The 24,072-nt window shown below is 37.9% G+C and overlaps 2 protein-coding genes across 4 annotated transcripts in view; both read right to left on the bottom strand.

The window, feature by feature from the left end:
• adam12b (ADAM metallopeptidase domain 12b) overlaps positions 1–9,451 on the bottom strand; it is a 96,107-nt gene extending 86,656 nt beyond the window's left edge. Inside the window, exon 1 of one of the 2 annotated variants that reach the window (XM_079632609.1) lies at positions 8,956–9,451. In XM_079632609.1, coding sequence (XP_079488735.1) covers positions 8,956–9,067 — 112 coding nt within the window. In that variant the 5' untranslated portion in view covers positions 9,068–9,451. The remainder of the gene's footprint in view (positions 1–8,955) is intronic. The other variant, XM_079632608.1, reaches the window with a different exon arrangement.
• A 1,373-nt stretch (positions 9,452–10,824) lies between these two features.
• Positions 10,825–22,310, bottom strand: LOC307009211 ((E2-independent) E3 ubiquitin-conjugating enzyme FATS). 2 transcript variants are annotated; one of them, XM_079632814.1, is made up of 8 exons: positions 22,014–22,310; positions 19,706–20,738; positions 18,522–18,656; positions 17,386–17,555; positions 16,861–17,029; positions 16,063–16,126; positions 15,692–15,791; positions 10,825–11,504 (listed from the first exon to the last, which is right to left on the bottom strand). In XM_079632814.1, the coding sequence occupies exons 1-8, from the start codon at positions 22,071–22,073 to the stop codon at positions 11,466–11,468; spliced, it is 1,770 nt and encodes a 589-aa protein (XP_079488940.1). In that variant the 5' UTR covers positions 22,074–22,310; the 3' UTR covers positions 10,825–11,465. The 2 variants fall into 2 exon arrangements, with proteins under 2 accessions (XP_079488940.1, XP_079488941.1); XM_079632815.1 differs by lacking the exon at positions 18,522–18,656.
• Between the last annotated feature and the right edge of the window lie 1,762 nt (positions 22,311–24,072).

Here is a 24,072-nt window from a genome sequence, read left to right as displayed (position 1 = left end):
TGCTGCTGCTCAGTAATTATTTATCAAACATTTTCGGTTATATTCTCTTTATTGATACAAAGCCCAATTTATGTTTTAAACGGACCACAAAGGAAAAGTCCAAGATGTTTAGCAGCTTTTATGTGGGAATTTTAATGACATGTGTGGGAACCACTGCACGTGTTTGTAATGGTGTAAAGTAATCCAATATGAGAGATTTTTACTGTGCTCTTTATGTCAAAAAAAAAAAAAAACTTTCTGTGAAATTCACGGAAATTGCAGAGCATGATCATTCGCACATGCTCCGGTCAGATTTTACATCCATGTTTTTGATCACAGAGGAGTGATAATTTTTTAAGTAAACTTTTTCCAGTAGATGTTTAAACTTCTACTTGGGTTGAAGTACTTACTGTTATTTTATTATTTTTGCTATTTGACATATCCCGGGGTCTAATGTACCAGTCACACACTGGATATAGCTTAAAAAGGTAAATGCTGAGTCCAACCTTATTATTATGAATCATTAGGAGTCAGCACAGTTCTTGAGTCATTGTGAATCATACAAGACCAAAGAACTGATCTGTTAACTTTAGACTCAAATCGGACTGAATTATTGGATCTGTGAGCCATTAACTGCAGCAATTGGTTCATATTCACAGAAATAATCATTTCTGTCACTAAAGAATCATTCAATTTGTGAACCTGTTCAACTGATTTATTGAAATTCAAATAAGTTCAGATAAGTTGAACTTGATCTAAAGCCAAAAGTTTGCAAATGACCAGATTTGCATAATTCCTTTAGCGAATCAAGCGCTTAAAGAATACAACGCAATCAGTGATCACAGTTCAGTCACACTGAAAAAGCTAGCGGAAACCTGTCAGCAGTCACTTTTAAAGTATCTCATATTCAGAATCAGAAATGAGGACTTTCTTCTACCACTAGGCAGACAAGTTAATGATAAGTTTCTTGTTTGCAGCGTCTTCAGGTTTCTGAGTGGATGAGATGAATACATTAGTACGCTCCTAACAGCCTGGAAAAGCACCGTCAGCACTTTTGAGAGTCAGCTGCTGAAACAGGACGAGAGGTGAGAGATTGAAAGAGGAAAGTGCGATAGTGAGCGGAGAGAACTGGAGATTAAGAGGGTGTGTGTCAGTTCGAGAGAGAGCGAGTGTGTTGGTAAATGGCTAATGCGGGTGTGATGGTGTGAATGAAGGGAGATTACTGACTGAGAGAATCTATAGACTTTGTGACCTTGCTATAATAATCTCTCTCTCTCACTCTGTCATTCTCTCGCTCACTGAGCTCGCTGGTATTGATGTGTAGCTACAGATTATGAATTTGAGGCTCAGTGACGAGGGAAGAAATGAGAGAGTTTGGAAGATCGACAGCTTAAATGGTTGAGGCTGACTATGAGTGACATCTTATGATATTAGACTCTTTAAACAGTGGCCCTTTATGGTTAAGGACTTCTGATGTTCATTTATCCTGGGGACCGTAATTCATCTCCAAGCACTGGTTTTCTATTTTAATCAATTAATATCTGGATTCATAGCCAAATTTAAAAATAAAATAAGGAATGAAGGAAAAGAAGGAACATTTATCTCAGATAATCAATAAAGGTCTTATTTAAAAATGTGAATGGATGGACGGACGGGCCGACAGTAATTTCCTAAATTTCTAAATATTCCTAATATAATGAAATGGACTTCCATTTCATTAAAGGAACACTCCATTTTTTTTGAAAATAGGCTAATTTTCCAACTCCCCTAGAGTAAAACAGTTGAGTTTTACCGTTTTCGAATCCATTGAGCCGATCTCCTGGTCCGGCGGTAGCACTTTAAGCATAGCTTAGCATAGATCATTGAATCTGATTAGACCGTTAGCATCTCTCTCAAAAAAATGACAAAAGAGTTTTGATATTTTTCCTATTTAAAACTTGACTCTTCTGTAGTTACATCGCATATTAATTAAGACCGAAAATTTTAAGTTGTGATATTCTAGGCCAATATGACTAGGATCTATACTCTCATTCCTGCGTAATAATCAAGGAACTGTGCTGCCGTACCAGCAGGCGCATTGATATTACAAACTTACTGCTGGTCACGTTGGAAGTTACCGAGCTGGGGACTATTTTCAGGCGCTGTGTAATATCATTGCGCCTGCTGCACCCATGGTACGTTCCTTGATTATTGCGCAGGAATGAGAACAATTTCATGCTCCCAACTTTGTGGGAACAGTTTGGGGATGGCCCCTTCCTTTTCCAACATGACTGCACACCAGTGCACAAAGCAAGATCCATAAAGACATGGATGAGCGAGTTTGGTGTGGAGGAACTTGACTGGCCTGCAGAGTCCTGACCTCAACCCTATAGAACACCTTTGGGATGAATTAGAGCGAAGACTGCGAGCCAGGCCTTCTCGTCCAACATCAGTGCCTGACCTCACAAATGCGCTTCTAAGAGAATGGTCAAAAATTCCCATAAACACACTCCAAAACCTTGTGGAAAGCCTTCCCAGAAGAGTTGAAGCTGTTATAGCTGCAAAGGGTGGGCCAACTCCATATTAAACCCTACGGATCAGGAATGGGATCTGCATGTAAAAGCAGACGTCCCAAAACTTTTGGCAATATAGTGTAAATATTCTGTTACATCAGATGTTGACAACAAGATGCTTGCATGACTCATAAATAATCCAAATATAACCAATTTCTGACTCTTATGGTAATATTGTTGAGCTTGTTAACATGTTCACTTGTTAATTAATTTAGTTAGTCCCAAAGTTATTTACACTTTCATTACTTAAAATTAAGTATGTATGCTGGTGTTCGTGAATAAGCTCAAAAAATACTGCATGCTTTTTATTTGGTGCGCTTTAAAATTTTTATTTTAAATGTTCTTATTTGAAGTAGAATCAAACAGACTACAATGTAAATAATATTTTGTATCAAAATTGTTTAACTAAATATATATTCCTGAATAAATATCTGCACAAACGCAACACATTCACAAATACATGTAAATAAAGTACATTTTGAATACAGTTTAGTTGTCTAATAGTACGTCCAACATTTTGACGACATGTTTGTGGAAAACCATACACACACAATGACAGCGAAAGACTAATGAGTGCAAAGAGCTCAGACCCGTACACCACCTGACTGCACAAACTGAGCACTAGTGTCTGAGCCACAATCAATAACTGGGCTTTTCTGCCTATCAGTGAATGACAGTGTGTTTGTTTGTTTGTTTGTTTGTTTGTTTGTTTGTTTGTTTGTTTGTGTGTGTGTGTGTGTGTGTGTGTGTGTGTGTGTGTGTGTGTGTGTGTGTGTGTGTGTGTGTGTGTGTGTGTGTGTGTGTGTGTGTGTGTGTGTGTGTCTTTAGGGAGGTGTTGAGCTCTGGATCAATGCAGAAAACAGCAGGGGTCCATTCAACATGTCAAACTGTTTCAGAAACTCAGGCACAGTGAAAGTGGTTTCAGTAGACTGCAGTGTCTTGTACTATAACACTTAAAATTTTGAAATGAACATTAGGATTAATGCATCTGCTTTACATCAATCCACAAGAGATTTTGCAATAAGTCCTTTTTGATCATGTGTGTGATAGTGTATGTCACTCTCCTAAAGCCAGACCTTTCCCATGCAGAATGGATTGGTCATGGAGGCCAAGGCCACTGTGAAGTGGGTGCTGGGACAACCCTGAATCCTTTTAAACACAAACACACGCATGGTCCAGAATCAAGCGGGTGCGGTAAAAATGTGTCAAAATTTGGTGATCACCCCAACCTTCAACAAAGCATTATCCCAAAAACTCTGCAGAAGTGTCTCTACCTATCTCTTTCTCACATGAAAAACAAACATACACAGGAAGGGAACTGTAGATTTCAACGGAAATTCCCACCAGATTCACCACTATTTTATCAATGCGTTCCTCTTTCTCTTGTCAGAATTTACTACAGGGGCGGTCACACTAGACTTCCATTGATTTCTATTCATACGCATGCGAATGTGGGAGAAAGGAAACGCAAGCTCATGCAAATTTTGCTGTATTCCAAAGCTCAAGTGAAGCTGGCCTGCGAATTATCACTTGACGATGTATAACTAACAAAATATTGATACTTCATGGTGTGACCTTAAAAGTTCAACTTCAAATTTGCAGAATTGCAACATAGCATTTAGCAGTAAAGTGTATTAGATTGTATTTTAGATTTCATTTTAGATCATTTTAGTGAGCGCATTTTAAGAATGAGTTGTGCCCACTGCATTTGACTAACCCCAGGGCAAGACATCAAAGAATAGTTATACATCATCGCACCATAGGCCCCGCCCACTCGCACTTGACAACAGGACAAATGGAAGAGTGAATGAACGTTTGCTTTAATGCGTCCAGTTTAAACAGCTTGTTTGCATCTCTGTACAGACTTCAGAGGGATCCCAGCTTCGGAAACAAGTGGATGGTTTATTTTAACGGCGTACCGGATCGCATTGGAGGATATGTTTGTTCGGGGCATTTTGTTTTATTAGAATGCCAATGAAAAATAATTCCAAACAAAGCATTACTTAAAGGAGAACTCCGGTCAATTTTAACATTGAGCTAAATTTTTTGTAAATTTGGAGTGCTGTCAATACAGAGAACAACGTCAAAAATCGGTGTTGCCTACGTGTATGCGCGTGAACTCGACAATCGACTACTTTGGACTTCGACCGAAAACAGGAACTAAATACAGCTATGTGCGCTGGCTGATATAACATCATTTTTATTCATATCTTTCACATCTACTGTAGTCAGATTCACTCGTGTTCACTCTGAAGGAATCACTCAACATGGCTGGGCACTTGTATGACACATCAAGAATGATAAGAGAAATAAAAGCAGGTTTAAAATTAGACCCCATTCAAGTCAATAGGGTGCAAATTTTAAAAAGAGGATAACACGGTGTAGGCAACACCGATTTTTGTCGTTGTTCTCTGTATTGACAGCACTCCAAATTTACTAAAAATTGAGCTCAATGTTAAAATTGACCGGAGTTCTCCTTTAATAAATCTGCCTTTCTGAAAAAAAAAATGGTTTGAGTGAGTGATTCAATAACTCAATTCAAAGAGATAATGACTGCATCCATATATACAGTATGCTGCTCTACTATATAGTACAGGTAGGTGAAAAAAAGTATGCAAAATGAGTAGTATGTCCAAATTCACCGTATTCATTAAACAGTAGGCAAGCCAAGAATTACCCCAACCACTTCCAGCAAGATCTTAAGTGTGCATACAATGGACACTTTACTATCCCTTTTAGCCGTTGGTGAGGATATGTGAAAGACATGAATGAAATGAAAAAACGAGAAATGCAGTGTGTCCGCATTACATTCATACTACATTAATTCTATATAGAACATATTTTTTAACAGTTGCGAAATACTTAAAAGAAGTACTTATTCAGAGAGCATGCGATATCAGATGCAACCAGTCGCTTTGTTTCTGATGGAGTCAGCCATTTTGAATGAATGACTCACTTATTAAAACCACTTATCCTGATGCCATGATCAGTACAAAAAACATTATACAAACATCTCTTTAAATAAAAGGTTATTACAAAGTTAAGTTTTTTTGCAACATGGCATGGCATTTGCCCTGAAGAGTCTGGCCATGGAAAGCAACTTGATTGATTACAGTAGCCATTCAAATCAGATATATGTCACGATACGGTGGTTGGAGCGAGGACTTAAATGCAGGTCAGGGTTTAATTTCTTTATTAAATGATAAAATAAAACAAACACAACAAAAACTACCCCAAGGGGGAAAAACAGAACCAAACAGACTTGACACAGGGAAAATATGAAGGGACGCAACATACAAAGACATACCATGACCAACAATAACGATCCAGCACAGGACAGCAAATACAGGGAGACTAAATAGGGAGGCAAAGAAAGGAGGGTAACGAGGAGGACAGGTGGGACAAATAAACCAATAATCAGATAACAAGGGGGAGGGACCAGACAATTACCAGAGCACATGGCCCAAAATAACAAAACACCCATGTGCATCACAGGACAGACATGTAACAATATAGAGTTCAAATATTTGGGAATTCGATTAGAATTTCAGACTACTTGATCAGCAATTCCACCCACTTTGGCAGATTATAAGGATTTCCACCATGGATGAACACATTATAAACACACATACACGCAGACACAAACAGTGTCAGAGCACAAGAAACAAATTAGCCATGGATGGATAGTCTCAAATTGCATTTTAATGGCTCTAGGTAATTTTTGCTGTCATATGTGATACTGTGAAACCATGTCAGCCCTGCTAACTTCAGGAGGTTGTCAACGCTGGGAATGAGGTGCTAACAAGAGGAAATATGACACACACACACACACACACACACACACGCACACACACACACACACACACACACACACACACACACACACACACATACACACACACACACACACACACACACACACACACACACACACACACACACACACACACACACACACCGCTCTCGCTCGCTCGCTCGCTCGCTCTCTCTCTCTCTCTCTCTCTCTCTCTCTCTCTCTCTCTCTCTCTCTCTCTCTCTCTCTCTCTCTCTTACACACACACAGGTGTCTGCCATTAAGCGCAAAGCCAAAATACTACCCTCAAAAAGTGTTGTTTCAAGACAGCACCCCTCAGTGGATGAACAAACCACTTTTATACACGCAACTACACACAAAGATACTGCTAATCAAGTAACTTAAATGAAATAAAAAGCCATATGAAAGACATTATAAGAGGGTCCTTTTTTTTACATTCTATTTAATTTGCTGTGATCAAACTGAGTTTAAAGAGTCCCCTGCAATCAAAGCTCTGAAACATATTATCATCCTGCCTTTGCTGTAATTACTATCTTTCTGAACACCAGTTTAGAGGAGTACGCTCTCGTGAAAGAGAGAGCAGAGGAGGAGAAAATCTGAGATGTGTAGAACAGATGTGTTGTAGGAACAATATGATCTGATTAATTAAACGGTGAGACTGACCAGTGAAAGAGAAAAATTAACCTTAACTGACAAACCTTAACAAACTCACACCTTTTTACGCCAACCATCTGCCACACTGAAATAAATGCAGAACATGTACATGCCAAAAAACAAAGCCTATTTTAAACGTAATTCCACTGACCTCATTAAACTCTGTTCTGACAAGCACAAGTGTTTTTTTGAACACAAAATATATATCACTGGATCAAGTGCACTGTATATAGCCGATTTTCACCACCAACATCTATGACTGTAAAGTAATAGCCAGTGCCTTTTCATGTATTCTCATAGTAATAAATACAAGAGAAGTCAAGGATGCCTTCAGTGTTGTACAATTATTTTTACCTAGTAGCTTATATTAAAATTAAATAATACAAATAATGCAGTTAGCTAAGATCATGTATTCATTTAGGCAGAGAAAATGATCTCATTAAAGCAGTTATTACAAGTTGTGATCATAATGGTTACAATATCTAGTATATAAAATTTGGCACCATGTTTATTCTGAGTTGGCATTGAAGGATAACAAATTTATTCTGCAAAAGTGAAGAGACTAAATGTTTAGATCCGCTGCGAAACTTCCAGCAAGAGAGTCCGGTCAGTCCTGTTTTCTGTATTTGTTAGATTACTGAAACTGGCCTTTGGAGCTCCTGCCAGCCCTGTTCTCGTGTCTCAGCGTTTGAATAGTTATGTTAACTGGGTCTAGGGCAGGTTCCAAAACCTGTAATACGTCATTTCTCATCATAATGTAAATCCTTGCCCCTAAAAGTATATAAATTGAAAGTACACTGTTACAGTTCAGACTGATGTTGGATGAACTTGCAGCCGTGCGCAATAAATAACAACTTCTGAACGCGATCCCAACTGTCTCACTGGTCCTTGCTTCGATGAAAGAAAAACTTTACAACAGCATCATCTGAAGTCCTAGCAGGGGATGTCGTCATCTCTTCACGGGATTATTTATTTATTTTTTCATTATTAAATATTACACATTACTTCAATATTTAAATATTATGTTATTAACATTTCACTGTACCTTAGAGGTTCAACAGCTTGTCACTGGGAAGTACCCTCAAAGGTACATCTTTGAGGCCATACTTTTAGTTATGTATATACAACGACAGGACATCCAGACATGTGTTTAAATGGTCATTGTTGAATGTATCTCCTAAAGCCACATCATGTAAATGTGCATCTCTGCTCTTTCCTTCTATTGTTATTCATTTGCATACACACAATGTATCACATGTATCTCATTCAGCAACTCTCTTCATGTTTTTTTTAATGTATTCTATCTTCACAAACTGACTAAACTCAAACTCTTGTATTCTTTAAACATACAATATATGCATGGGCTATAACTTTATTTTTTTATTATTGTCATCATTATGTGTTTAAATGGATACAGTAACACAGCTTAGCAAAAAAGTAAAAAAAAAAAAAAAGGCTATAGGGGTACACCAGCTTGTCACTGAGGCACAGTACCCTCAAACGAGGCACCCTTAAAAGCTTTATAAGATACTAATATGCACCCTTTAGGGGTGGATAAGATACAAGGTAGGTGCTTTATTGATTCCACGTGGGAAATTGAAGTGTGTAAAGCAGCAATACAAGAAAACAGTAAAGTAGCCTACTCTTAAAACAGGACAACAGAAAATAGACTATAATATAAACCCTATAAAAACACATCCTATACATATGTAATAAATAAACAAATTTACCTCAAATGTATTATCTATATAAACAAAAAAAACTGCATATTGTAATTATAGGCTATTTATTGTAAGTCTCATAAAAGGTTATATTACGCTATTACAAATGTCTACTGCCCCTGTGAGCGCATGCAGCCCATTAATAAATAACTTACAGTACACTTTCATTTTTATATTAGTTTTACTCAATGTAAACATCCAGTAGTAAGATAAGCACTAATATGAAGTGTCCTACCGTCGGGTGAGTGATGAGTGGAGACGCCAGCTGTCAGTCCCACTATCAGCAGCACAAAAGCGCGCGGTCCGCTCATGAGGACCCAGTTCTCCATACGCCGGGAGATCCTCATGATGCCCGGCTCCTTATGATGAGATCTTCATAATATACCCACACAGAAACACACAAATACACACACACACACACACACAAACACGGCGCAGGAGGAGAGGATGTGAGGGACTTCCTGCAATACGAATAAATCCACAGGGGAGCGAGGGGAGGGTGGTCTACAGACCCGCGATAGAGCTGTCAGAAAAACTTTACAAAGCCGCCAATAGTGCTGAAATCTCTTTTTCAAGTGTGTTCACACACTGTCCCGTGACACACATGCAGAGTGTAAACAAAAGCAAGGAGCACACGTAAAGATACGAAGAGATATTGGTTAGGTCTCGTGCTTTGGTGAAGTGTTTGATTCTTTGGGAGAGTGCTGCTTAAATCTCCACGTGTTTTATATGGGTGCTCTGCAGGGTCCTAAAGCCATTAGCCCACCAGTATCGAGCAAGCGACAAACTATCCATAAATAGTGTTTTGTTTTTGTTTTGCTAGTTTGTTTTTACTCAAATAAAAATCTTACATTATAATAAAGTCTATATATTAAATCACCAGATCTGATGATTTGTCAAAACTTATAAATAGGCTGCAAGATTCCACTGTCATTGTGCTATTCTTATTCACACAATAGCCTAAAGTGAATGGCTTCTGTTTGATATGCCATGAATGAGTTCATTGGTACCAGTTTCAATGGCATTGTAGTTCAAATTTGTATTTGACATTATCTGCATTTAAATCTACATTGTTGCAGAAATTAAGAAACTGTATCTTTATATGTGGCTCCACCTGCACATATTTAGAAAGAGTTTAGAAAATGCAAGAAAGAAAATTGTTTTTCTTAATGGGGTAATTTTCTCTTTCCTTTTCGTTATGAAAGGCACTTTATAATAACCCTTTCAAGGTCTCTCCAGCAGGTAGCATATTGACCTCAGAGACTCAAGGACTTTTTTAAATCAGCATATTTGCTTGCTCTTCCTTTCATGAGATTTTCAAAGTACCACAACCAGCTCTGAATTCTTATTGCTGAACAAAGATGATTTTTACACCCTTAGGTTACCTGTATCTGCTTTATCGTAGTACCATCCATCTGTCATCTAACTGATCACTGAGTTTCCAGACTAATCTTCCGTTACGCTATTACTCCTGAATTCTATTACCCCAAATTTCACGTTCCACACCAGAAACCCTGACACTTCCAGGGCAGAGGAGTCAGTGGAATAATGCCCTTTTCTTATCATCATATCCAACACCATATTAACAAGTACTGAGCTATACTTCACTTAGTAAAATTGGCAATTACAGAAAGAGAATAGAATATCCTAATTGTAATATGGAGAATAATTGCATACTGAATCTGGAAAAAAGTGCCAGAAAAGCCAGCGATACTAATTTGTATTTAATTTTTTTTATAATACATAGGACCATGAGACTTAAGAACAAAACCACCATTTCATATAAGTAGAACAAGCTGTATGTAATACATCTTTGTAATGTGTTTTGCAAATAGCTGGGTGGCAAATCCCATTATGATTTCTATTAACTGTGCTTAAATCCTCAGGTCAGGTCAATCAATTTCCACTGGAGAAAAAAAAAATTCAGATCATTGTGAATGGTGGCATTGTGATTTTGAAAAAATAATACATTAAAAAAATATATTTAGGGCATTCAGTATCTGTAAAGGCAAATTACTTTTGGTGGCCTAATTAACATTTTGTGGCATTGTGCTATTTTATTTGGACCAAAAAAACAAAACAAAAACTGGGTCAAATATAATTTAAAACAACATTTTAATTGGTGCAACACACTATATTCTGAAGAGTTTATATGACAGAGCACATTTTTAAACAAAACAAAAAACAGACTCCATTAAGCAGAAACTGATTTCGCCAAGTACAACATTCCATTTAACCAATCAGATTTGAAGGACAAGTTTACAGTTTATGTTTAGACTACAACCAAGGTTTGGTCCTTCTACATCAGTGTTATTCACTTATTAACCTCTAATTTTAGGGATAACTTATATGTAGGGTTAGGGTTAGAGCTAGATATATGGTCAGGACTGCATTTTTGAACAGGAATATTGTTCCAGGATCAACAAAATATGCTGACCCATGAAATGCATCTAACTCTGAAAAATCAGGACGTGTCTCCAATAAGCAATCTTATACTGTATTATCAAACATGTTCTCTTTAAAAATACTTATCAGACAGCAAGGACACAGACGTGCATCCATATATAATGTGGTTTCACCACCGGTCTGGTAAAAGGTGTTTTATATTTGGAACAATGCATCAGAAAGCCAAGCTCCCTGCTCTCTGCTCTCAGGAGGGAGCTGCAAAGGTCTTGCTCGTCTTCAGTTCTTTGCCTCAGGCAAGGAGAGCGCGGGGGATATGGATCTTGTGAACAGGCACTTCCATCAGTCACTGTGTCTTTGAAGAATCTGATCCAAAAGTTTCTGTGGAAAAAAAGGAGAGGAAACTTTTAACTAAACCACAACTAGCCAAGCATCCTCCACGCCAGAGCACCTGCACGCTCAAGCCAAGTGGTAAAGAAATGAGGGGGAAGTGACTGTGTAATCTACAGATTACCCAGAATTCTCCCAACCTGTCCCCCTGGGTGGCCATCTCCACCGGGAGCAATGATAACCTACTATCTGTGCTCAAACCACATCATGCTATCATGACTTTTCTCTCCTTGGAGGTATTCATTTTATTTTCTGCCTGGTTTCCTTGTCCTCGGCTATCTTTGATGCTGCGCTCCGTCAACTGCTACAGAATAACCACATTCCAGTGTAGATTAGAAAAAGTTGAATATGTTTTGTTCGAGAAACAAACTTTTGTCATGAACAGCAGTTTTTTGGTCTTTTTTTTACCAGCTTAAAAGAACCATTTAAGAGTTGGAAGTCAACTTAAAGGGACGGTTCACTCAAAAAAATGACAATTTTGTCACCCTCAAGTTTTTCTTTCTTTTTTTTTCTATTGAACACAAAAGAAGATATTTTGATGAATGCCGGTAACCAGACAGTTGACGGATCCCATTGACTTCCAGTAGGAAAAAAATTACTATGGAAGTCAATGGGTGCTGTCAACTGTCTGGTTACCAACATTCTTCAAAATATCTTCTTTTGTGTTCAACAGAAAAAAGAAACTCATATAGGTTTGGATTAACTTGAGGGTGAATAAGTAATGACACAATTTACATTTGGAGGTAAACTATCCCTTAAAAAATGTAAGCAAATTTAAAATGAAAGCATTTAGATAATTCATGAATTGTCACATAACTGGTTTAATAGTTCTCTTCCAATTTAATAAAACAACATTATATTTGAAAATATGAAACATTTAGGAAGTATTACCTGAAGTTATAATGGTAATAAAAAAGTAAAAAATACTGTAAAAAAAAAGATGCTGAGACTAATTGAGCAAAAAACTCAGTAGTAAGTAACTTTATATGCGCAGTTATAATCAAACTACAGTGGGGATTTGTGTAGTCAAATCATAGTCTTCCTCTGTCCAAATATACAGTACACTTCTGTTCAAAGGTTTGTGTTTTTTATGGCTTTGAAAGAAGCCTCTTGATCACCAAGGCTGGTTTATTTGATCAAAAATACAGTATAAACTGTAATATTGTGAAATAGTATTAAAGAGACCAATTGTAGTTGGATTAACATTTACACATGTGGGAAGAAGCAAAAAAAAAGCAAAAACCCAGACTTGTACGATTTCAGTCAGACTAAAGCGTCGGACTAAAAGAGAAATTAATGCTTTTTCTCAATTGAAATAAAACCGTCAAAGTGCCTGTAAATGCATGTATTGTATTGCCATAGAAAGTTATGAGCGACAAAACAATGCCTATGTGAACTCTCTCTCTCGCTCTCTCGCTCTCTCGCTCTCTCTCTCTCTCTCTCTCTCTCTCTCTCTCTCTCTCTCTCTCTCTCTCTCTCTCTCTCTCTCAGCTTCACTGTCTTCATCCTGACTTATCAGGAATTCATCACTGTCACACAGGAGGTGCCGGCCTGAGAGACAGAGGGGCTTCATGAGAGACAGTGAGCTAGACACTTCATGACAAAGTATCAACCTCACAGGACCTGACACCCATTAAAACAACACACCCCGACAAGAGATTTCTCCTTTACAAAAGCTCACGTTTTAGGCATCCAGGGATCAGACTGTCAGCAAAGAGATCCAAAATTCCAATGAAAGCTGTCCTGTTGTGCAATTCAACACTCTAAACATCAAAAACAAGGAAATTATTGTTGACACAACCCTCCTTTGTGTCACAAGCGTCCCACAAGTATCAGGGCCATGTCTGTCACCGAAAAGAACAAAAAGGAATGCATTAATACATCACCCTTGAGTGGAATTAATCTCGATTTCAAAAAGTAAAGGATTCATTTAAAGAACTATACTGACCTCTGCTGGAAGACAGAGCAAGAACAATTGATATGTTCACTTAATAAAGGAATAACTTGCTGAAAATAGAAACCTGTACGGCTTTCTTTTATTCTGTGAAACACAAGACATTTTGCAGAATGTACTAGTCGATCTTTTATATGCTATTATAATGAATGGGGACTGGAACTTTTAATCTTCAATAAGTATTATGTTATTAAGTCAATAAGTAACACGTCAATAAGTGACATGTAAGGTCCAAATGACTTGTGCGCAATATTTTAAGTGTTGTAAAGTCATACGATAGCTTTGGATAATGTATGTCATTATTCACTGATAATCTAGACTCTTTATCTGAGCTATTACATAAATTAGTGCAATAAGTGAATCATTAATACTAGTTTCGTGAAACAGATCAATAGATTCATTGAAAAGATCGGACTCAAAGGAACTTTTAATTCACAAAACAAAACATTGTTTCTTCTATCAAGGCGAACTAGGACTGATGTCAGGATTATCAGTGAATAACAGCTTAAATATATAGCGTGACTTCAGATGACTTGAAATATACTGCACAAGTCAGATGATCTAAATACTTTTATAATGTTTTTCCTTTTTTTAATGAAAGAGCTTCAGTCACAATTAATTGTAAAAAAAAAAGCAATCAGCATGGTTTTCAAAATACCTCCTTTTGTGTTCCACTGAAGAAATTCAATAAGGAACTAAATCGGGGAAAAAAATGTATAAAAGTTTTAATTTTTTGGGTAAACTATCCCTTTAAAATTTCACAATGGCCTGACAAGATTAATGTAACAGTTATGTCGCATATGATCATTTCCAAGCTGCTGCGAAGCACTGTTGAGACTCTCAGCATGAATTCATCTCATGAGTCTCTATATATCACTTGACACCTCAGAGCAGAGGTAAAAGTTTAGCAAGGTGAGATCAGACTGTCTGGCACCCCACAGCACCAGCTGTTTCTAACCGGAGGGAAGCTTTTCACAGAGTAACACAAGTTTCATCTCCGCTGGTGCTCTTGGGCTGACAGTTGTGACAGAACGCATTAAGAGACAAAAGCCTCAGGTGTGTTTGTCCTTGTGGGGGTCATTAAAGGTCAGTCTGGAGGATCACTTTAGAGTGTTCACTGTTACAGCATCAGCACAAAGCAACACAGCTATTCTGTCATGACTTCAGTTTGTAGGCCAGTCCGGACGGCTAATTCACTTTGTGTGCCCTCTAGAATTTCCAAGAGCAGGAGGCATTTAGAATAGTGGTTTTCAAGTCTATGGTTAACACTATTTGAAGACACTTTGACATTTTGTTCTACAACATAAATGACATGGTCATACCTCGTGGTGTTCTTTAAATATGTTACTAGCAAATTCCAAAGTTGCTTGTTTAGTCAAGCACATAGCGTAAACTCACATCCTAGATCAATGAGTCTCAACGAGAAGCTGAAGCTGAGAACTGTCCTGGAGAGAAATCTGAAGCATGCAAAGGTCTCAGAAAAAAGAAATAAAAAAAAATCTTCATTTATTCAGAGCTTTATTTTAAAAACTCAGACATTCCACAGGGAACTCATTGCTGTAAAAAGCGAATTCTCTTCAAGGTTTTAGGACTACAAACTGAACAGCGCTACACAGTTTCAGTTCAAATGAGTATAATTTAATTTTGGCTGTTAAACCAGGCACGCTTTAATTGAATTCTTATTTTAATTATATTCTTCTAAGGTAACTACATATCTGGGTGCTGAAAAAAGGCCCTATCACATTTTACTATTCTGCTCTCGATTCAGCTCAGAAGCGTGTCTGTATAAGGTTTCATTTTGCTATATAAATGTCAGTTATTTGATGAAATTCACAATATGTGACCCAACATGTTCTCTGTAAACATCAGGATACATCTAATTCACTTTTAGAAAAAAATAAAAAAAAGCAAAATATAATCTGCTTTGGGACTAAAATGGTGGTAGATTTTTTTGTAGTATAACTAAATAGCCATTTCAGTATAACAAATAAACTTATTTTCTGCATTTATCTTAGCTTGTGTCCTAATCTAGCATTTATATTACACTTAGCATTGTATATTGTGAATATTGTTGGCTCTTAGATTAACAGAAGCGACTGCTAAACAGATACATGCAAATAAAAGTACAAGCTGCAAATATTTTTTTTAACGATTAAGGTTTTATCTCATAAAATCTATAAGCCTTAAAATACAGAGCAGTTTTTTGTGTGAGATAAAGCTTAACCTTTTTGAAGACCTCTGCCCTCAGTCTGTTGGTTTCAGACACCAGTCTCTTCCTCTCCTCCTCCTTCTTTTTGGCCACCTCGGGGAGTTTGCTGTAAATCCTGCAAGCACAGACATGAAAACAGTGACTTTTGTGGAAGAAGGAATTGATCCATCTTCACCTAAACTCAAACAGGAACACACAAAGAAATACCTTGATGTACGCATGTCAATATATGCTTTAATCCACTATATTTCATCTGATCTGGTGGCTTTTACTCCAGCAGAGAGATAAGCGAACATTATCCTTATCAGAAAGGGGTCATATTGTGTTGTTGCACTGATAAGCACTGGTGCTGTGATATTTGTGAGAGAGTGTATGCGAAATCTCACCGTCTGGATCTCCGTTGCATCTCCTTGCCTGAGATGGCTCTGTCCCTGGGTTTGAAAAGGTTATCTACAAAACACATTCAGCAAGATTATAAAGGATAAAAGTGAAAGGAAAAGTGTGTTACAAAGCTTAATATTTAATTGTTACAATTTATTCTTCAGTTGCAGTTTTCTAAAGACCGTCATAGTCAGTCTGTGACTTTTCTGACCTATGTAGCTTCGAAGAACATTTTCTAATGGATGCATTTATGAGCTTACTGAACAAATATTGCAGTTGCATATACAGTAGCTATTGAATAAGAACATTTTTACAGTAACTTGTAGAATCATATTGAAACCAATAGGGGGCATCAGGAGGCTGCAGGATATTTCATTTACTTTTTAAGGTTCATTGTTCATTCTCAACAGGGCCACAGTGATACATGCAGAGGCCTTTGAGATCTCAATTGCTTTATATAAGTCTGTCCGTCCCAAGTTTGTTCTGATATTACTGAATTTTGAATGCACCAAAAGTTTCAGTGCAGCACTGAAGCATGTCTTCCTGTGACGGCATCAATAATGTGCCTTGCCGCAGTGCGCATGCCCTAAAAATAAGACGATGACCCTCATCCCCACGGTTGGCACATTTTGCATGCATTTACCACACTGATGCACTGTTAGTAAGTAATAGTTCATTGCTTCAGTGGACACCTGATTGAATGGTTATAGAAGTGATTCTGAGACTGCATTGCTGCAGCACCAGATCTGCACTACAGCTCCTTCATCTGTGCATAGGATGCTAATGAAAACAGAGTGTCTTACCACTAAGTGGGTGTGGTTTGGTGCAGTTCCGCCTACGGTTAACCGTCTCCACGCCCATGATAAATTCTGCTGTTTGTAAGCTCCGCCTCTCCCTGGCCCTCAGTTCTAATCGCCGCACCCGATTCTGAGAGCGAGAGATGAAATCTGGCCGAAACAGCTCAAGAGCCTCCTACACACATTTGGAAATGAACACAAAGTTTATGCCACAGTGCAATGCTGGAGTGTATACACATGATTTGCCACAATTGGGTGTTCAGGAAGGAAGTAAACTTGAGGCTTTGTTTACACACAAATCCAAGTTGATTTTCAATAGGCATGTACAAGCTAGACTTTTTACATTTTTCGATTATGGTTGACATTGGATTTAATTGTACATGATCATGTTTCCTATATTGCCCTTTGATGTGATCCGACACTCACTTAAAAGATAATCTATAAAACACTAATACATTTAAAAACACTGTTAATAACACTGCCTGTCTGAACAAACCCTAAGGAAGCCAGATTCCCTCAGTAAAACCATACCCTCAAGCTAAGCAACTGCGGTTTAGTGGCCTGCTGGTCAGTCCTGGACCCACAGGTGCAATTAGTCAGATGAGGAGAGACCGGGCACTCAATAAGTCTCCTGACTTTCTCAGCCGTGTGGAAAACTGTTCTGACCTCACGAGGGGCCCTTTCATACACCTGAGGGACTCCTGGACAGATAAATAATGATGTTAGCTTAGTGCCTTAGCACACAGCCTTACAAACACTCGCTATAACACTTTTACCAGGATAAGAAGCACTTATGCATTGTAATACATAAAAGTACTGGTACATAGAAGTAGTGCAAGACATGCAACAGTCCACAATAGGTTGCATAATTTTTAGTATTTAAAAAAAAATGTGAAAAAGCATACAGATCAACATCTGTAATGTGACAAATTTACAAGAGAAAGTGAATATTAAGTGGGAAGTAATGTGGCGGGACATGATTTTGTCCATCGGGATCGAGATTTTAATAGTTGTACAAGCACGAAATAACATTACTATTGCTCAGACTTAAGTTTTAGGGTTTGTTCATATGCATAATAAGTTTATGCTACGGATATGAATGTTACCTCAATTCATGCAGGTTTAATAAGGACGTGCGCCATTTCTTTTTCAAAGACACAGTAAAACTCATTACACCTAAGCAACCACACAGCAATGCCAGTGTGGTGAGGCAGTAGAGTGAACAATGGTGTACAGTAAAGGTGTGTTCACATTTGTTGTTGTTCTGCAAATTTTCACAGGTGAAATCCAGTAACTTAATTTGGAATCCACACAATCTGGAATTTCTTATGAGGGTGAAAAATTTCCCCAAGCTGTACACGCAGATTCGTCACATTGGTGACTTTGCTTTAAGTGATTTTTGTGTGAGCTGTGCTTCATATATCACTACACTGTTGACAATGGACCTCATTTCCTGCTAAATTTATCTGAAATTGCTGACTGCACCTTAAGAAAACAAAATCACAAACAAACAATGTAAAAATCAGGTAATTATTATTTTGTCCACCAGAAACGTTGTTTTGTGCTGTATTTACAGCATACTATTTTCATGACAAATTTACTGATAACTCTTGTCTCAAAAGTTCCAGTAATATTCACGAAAAAATTGGGTTGTATAAATGTCATACCAGTTCTTTTGGAAGATTGTGTCTCTTGATCCACCAATTCAGAGTAAGATGTTGCATTTTCAAGGCGTTTCACACTGAGCACATTCGAGCTCTTGAATATCATAGGGGAGTCCACCACTTTATTCAAAATTGGCTCTGAAATAAAAGTTAAAATCCTATTCACTAAAGCATGTCAAGCTCAGTAAGAGAGAGACAGGCTGATTTAAATGACAGATGCAGAGGGTTGCAAAAGGACATTGAAGGATTGGCACATAAATAAACTAAGACTTGTGGATAAGTGCCCTTTTGAGCCCTCCCTACTTTGGTACCTGGCGTTAGTTCATCAGAGCCCAGTCATGCAGTCGTGCCGTCACATGCCTCACAGACCACAGGCAAGAAAACTCAGTGTGCTGCAGAGTGGATGTTATCCTTTGACTCAGCACAAGGAAATGTGTTTAGCCGTACAGAGACAGAATAGAGGCCAGAGAAACCAATAGACTTTAGACACAAGGTAATGTGGAGTCAATGATGCATCATATCACATAAGAAGATTGAAACTCACCCTATTTTCTTTTCAATAGCTCCCACTCACTCGCTTTCTATTACTTTGTAAAAAATCAATGTCCTGACTATGCATCTACTAGTTGTCCTGCAAAATACCAATATCAAATGCTTATTATGCTACAATCCACTACTTGCCTTCACCTAAAAATAATCTCCAAGATCAAGACTCTCTCTGTTAAAAATCTCTCAGTGTATTTCCTACTAAGAGATTTCCTTCCATCTTTGGACATCCAGCCATGCACACTATATTAAACAATGCAAGATTAAAACTATTCTGCCAATTCGTGACAGTGGCTTACTTGAGCTGGTGCGCCAATGCAATGTTCATCTGGATTGAAATGTTCCAGGTGCATTCTTTTATTTTCATAAATCCATTTATAGCATTTCTGAAAATACATTCCCAAGGAGTTTTTGGGAAGGCCGTCTCATTAACAATGCATGAGCCACCAATCAGAAGGTGTGCAACCTGAGTAGGAGATGTTAAAATGAAAACACACTGGCAAAGATATCACATGGTCCATCCGAAAGGTACTGTATGTTGCAGCAATGGTAGAATAAATGAGAGCAAGAAAAAGAGAGAAAGAGAGAGAGGATAGATACATTTGCATGGCTTCTGTGGAGCAGGGAGGTGATATAGGTACCTGATGGCTTGCTGAATGCCTGTCTGGCTCTTAGATTGCACTGCGGAGGCCCTAAGACATCATTAGCCTTTCCATTCAGTCTGAAGGCAGCAGAAGATGAGTGGCACCTTGTTCTGAATGGCAATGATGTTAAAGTGGAACACAGTGTGTCGGAGCCGGAGCCAGCATTATTCTTAAAGGCACTGCCATTGATGGTTGAACCATCCTTCAGGTGCTGGGAAGGCCTTTCTTTTCCATCAACGCCAACGTTCCCCATGTCCCAGTCACTGAAGGGCATTTTAGGTTGAATCATTGTCCTGGGTTTCTCAGGGGTCTGAGTAAAAGATGGTTTTCTGAGGGAAAGGGACAGAGTGGATCTATACAAAGTCTGTCTAAGAGGGATTGAGAGGGATTTGTACAAGTACAGAGTAGATCTGGACAGGTTGGATGGTAGGAGCTCCAGATGGATGCAGGAGCGGAAGATGTGACGTTTTAAAGGGGGTGAAAAGTCTGTTTGCTCATCTTCCAAGGTGTAGCTGTGTCTGTGGACAGGCAGAGCTTGGGGGCTGTTGGGGGTCTCGTTAGCGCAATGATGTTCTCTGCACTCGTCCACCGTCACCACAACTGCTTTGTGTCTAGAAGGCCTTGGAATCCCAGCAATGGCTTTTAGGGTTTTATTTTCACTGTGGGCCATGAAAGAGGGTACTGTGTCAGGCTTGTTTAGAGGGCTAAATGCTGAGCTTGAATAAGGCATACAATCCCTTTTTGGAGACAAACTCCGGGTGGTGATGGTGATGGAGGAGAAGCTTGATCGTAAAATGGGTCTACTGAAGCAATGGAGAGCTTCAGGGACACTGCGTGTCCGGCCCAGGAATAAAAAAGAACTAGGTGTGTGTTCTGATCTCCATGATTCATCAAATGATCTGAAGCCAGGTAAAAACGGGGGTGTTCGTCTTCCTCTCACCGACACCGGGTCCTCCCATCTACTCCTCAGACTTCTGCATGGTGTCATGGCATTTTGGTGAAGGTGCCAGGAATACTCATTATCCACTGTCTGTGAAGTATAAGACCTTTAGTACGCTTTACAAAATATTAAAGGAATATTCTGGGTTAAATACATATTAGATCTATCCACGGTTGATTTTCATTACTTTTCTGTGAACATACAGGATGAAGACGCTCAAAAAATAATTTTGAATTTTAGATGGATGAACTGGTTTGTTGACAAGAAATTATTCAATAATAGAATTTGCTCATATTGGTTTGCATTTGCAAGCAAGTTTTAAACATGACCAATATCTATCAGATTAGATATTTAACAGCTTGAAAATGTATATTTAGCATAAAAAATGTATTAACAGTAACAATGAAAGCCTATGAGATAATCAAATCACTGTACAAATATGGTATAAAGTGGAATTATTTTATATAGTAATCAAAAGCATGTCAGAGATGTGGTCAATGGAGTTTGACTTGTATTTAACCTGGAATATTCCTTTAAATTTAAATGAAAGCAGTAACATCCTCACATGCAATGTACAAAGTGTCCTCAGGCTACAATCCACCTCTAAATGTCTTACGAATGCATCGGGATATCTGTAGTTTTTTATTATCCCCTCTATGTACATTTTACACAGAGGCAAAAATATGGATCGTAATATGAAGTAATATATCCATGCTGTTTTATGATGAAATCAGTCAAAGGCAGTAAAAGTATCAGTGGCAACTATATATTTCAACAATTGATACACATTATAATGATAATTAAATAATTGTATGTTTAAAAATTACAGATAAACGAGGGGGAAAAAATTGTCTGCCAGAAAATAAGTATCTGGTGAAGACAGCTGTATTCAAGAAGACATTGTTATTAATTTTGATTTCTGATGGATTGCTGGTGATTTACTGGAAAGATCAAACAATATTAATTAAACGGCTGTATTCAGTTACAATACCATGCAAGTTACTACAAAAACTGAGCACAAATCACTGTTGTTTACCACAGATTTTGAACTTCATATATATATATATATTCTATATTTACAAGTTTATGGTCTATTAGGCAACTATGAATTGTCCAAAAATATTTTTTTGTGTCAGCCATGTTGTTATAATGTTTCACTCAATGTTCAAAAGTCCATTTAAGTTTGACCTGTATGACATTTGGAAACTTTAACATGGACCTTATGAAATGTACAGTACAGACACTTAAAATTCGGTTTAATTTTAAAAAATGCTAAAAAAAGAAAAAGAAAAAAAAAGCTCCGAAGTGTCGAACACCATAATGTAATTTGTCCAAACTGTCATTTGCTGCTAACGTCTCTCTTACCTCAAGAATGTTTGGTGTCGACTGATAAGAGCACCTCCTGAGCCGCAAGTTCGAACGCATGTCTCTTACATGTCAGGCTGTGGAAAACTTAAATACGTCAGCCAAAGTTTTTAGATACACGTATTACGCAGTTTAAACAAACAGAGGTTCGCCAAAAGTTCGGTGCACAGATGCCACATTATTCAAATCGCGAGACAAACTTAAAACGCAGTCTCAGCTGCCGAATGATGACACAACACAAAACGAAACGAGCACGCGCCGTTTGCCAGCCCAACCAACTCCCATCTGCTCACCTTTAATTGAATTATTCATGAACTGGCACTATTATCTAGCGACCACACCACTCAGTTTCCAAGTATTTCAGCCAACCCATATTACTCACAGATTACTGCTGTAGTTATAGGCTACTTCGTGAATCATTTCAAATTATTTCTAAATTCTGAAGAGCTTATAATTGCTGTGTTTTTCTTATTCACACAAGCATGCTTTTCATCATCAACAGCCCTGTTAAACCTCCAGTTGCCATATCAGATGACAAGATTTAATTATTTACTAGCAAAACAGTAGACATTCCTGTTCAACTCTGTTACGGTCTATACAGCATACAGTAGGTTACACACTGAAGTTAGTCTGTCTCCACCAATAACTGCTGCCCAAAAGCAGGCATTAAAAAATGTAATGAATTATAGTGATGACTTATGTTAATTAACTAGTGTTCATAAATTATTTTTTTTGTGTTAAGTAGCCTATCAAACAACATTACACAGGGCTACACATACATTTACACATGTAGCCTAGGCCTACATACTGTAGATAAAAAAAAAAAAAACTAATAATAATTTAGCAGATGCTTTTATCAAGTGACTTACAAATTATACTTCTATCCCCCAGTTTCACAGAACACTTATATAGGCCTAGTCCCGGATTAAAATGCATATTTGAGCTGTTTTAACTGAAAGCAACTTGAAGTGACATATCTTAAAATATGTCACTGCCATTGTTTTGTCTCAAGATGCACACCAGTGATGTTGTTGTTTTTTCTAGGGCACGTTTATTTAATGTCCCAATTGAACTAATACCTAATCCTCGCTTAGTCTAAACTCTATCTGTGAAACCAGGCCTAGATTTTTATGATTGTACTGTATATAAACATTTCAAGATGAACTCACAGGTCAACTAATAAAATGTGATGTTTTAGACATTGTAATGGCGAAAACGAAATCAAAATCCATAGTAGCTTTCTCCACTGTTTGGGATGCTAGGGGACTGGGTCCAAAGTGGATTTACCTGATTATGTTCTGTTAAATAGAATAACTCTGTATTATACTGGGAAGTTTGAAACCATAAACATGTGCTGATTGTGGGCATTAAGATCATGCACTTTAAACAAACACATAAGCAAACCAATTTCATTTCATCATCCAGGTCCTGAAGCAAAACTCATTATCTTATTCTCTTGCGCTTTAGCTCATCGACCGAAACACCCAGTGGGCGAAAATGAAGAGAACCATAAAACATTTCCAGTGAAAAAGAAAATTATGCATTCATTGCTTTTGTTTTCTGTTGGTTCTGCTTTATCTGTGTTGAACCAGCGAGGGGAATTGTATTAACAGATGATCTGTCTCTGAAGAGTAGCTGGGCAGTATTGAATGTGCCTCTCCACGCTGATGATTGCTATCATCAGAGGGGGCTGAACAGTCACGGCTCTTGCCCTGACCTGAGGATTCATATGGAAAATAGGGAGAGGCTCAAGAGGGTGCATCTGTGGGGGAAATCGCCTGCAACGTGAGACTGCCAAGTCATTGCAGACCATCTGTGATGATTTGGTGTGTTACAAATTAAAAAAATGAATAACTGTTTTCGTACTTCTGTGTTAAATTTAGGATTTTAATCAGTAGTGATATATTTCTCTATAATTTTAGTAGTTAGTTTCTGCACTGATTACCATTTATCATGGTCCCTAACATGCATTATATTGTATGTATTTGCCCTCAAATAAGGCTTGTGTCCATAAAATAGGTCGCAAGTATGTTATGATTCTGGACAGCAGGGAAAAAAC

Source organism: Phoxinus phoxinus (assembly GCF_949152265.1).
Source record: "Phoxinus phoxinus genome assembly, chromosome: 13".
In the NCBI taxonomy this organism is placed as follows: Eukaryota; Metazoa; Chordata; class Actinopteri; order Cypriniformes; family Leuciscidae; genus Phoxinus; species Phoxinus phoxinus.
Note: the sequence above shows the minus strand (reverse complement) of the source record. Positions and strands in the feature narration are given on the sequence as shown.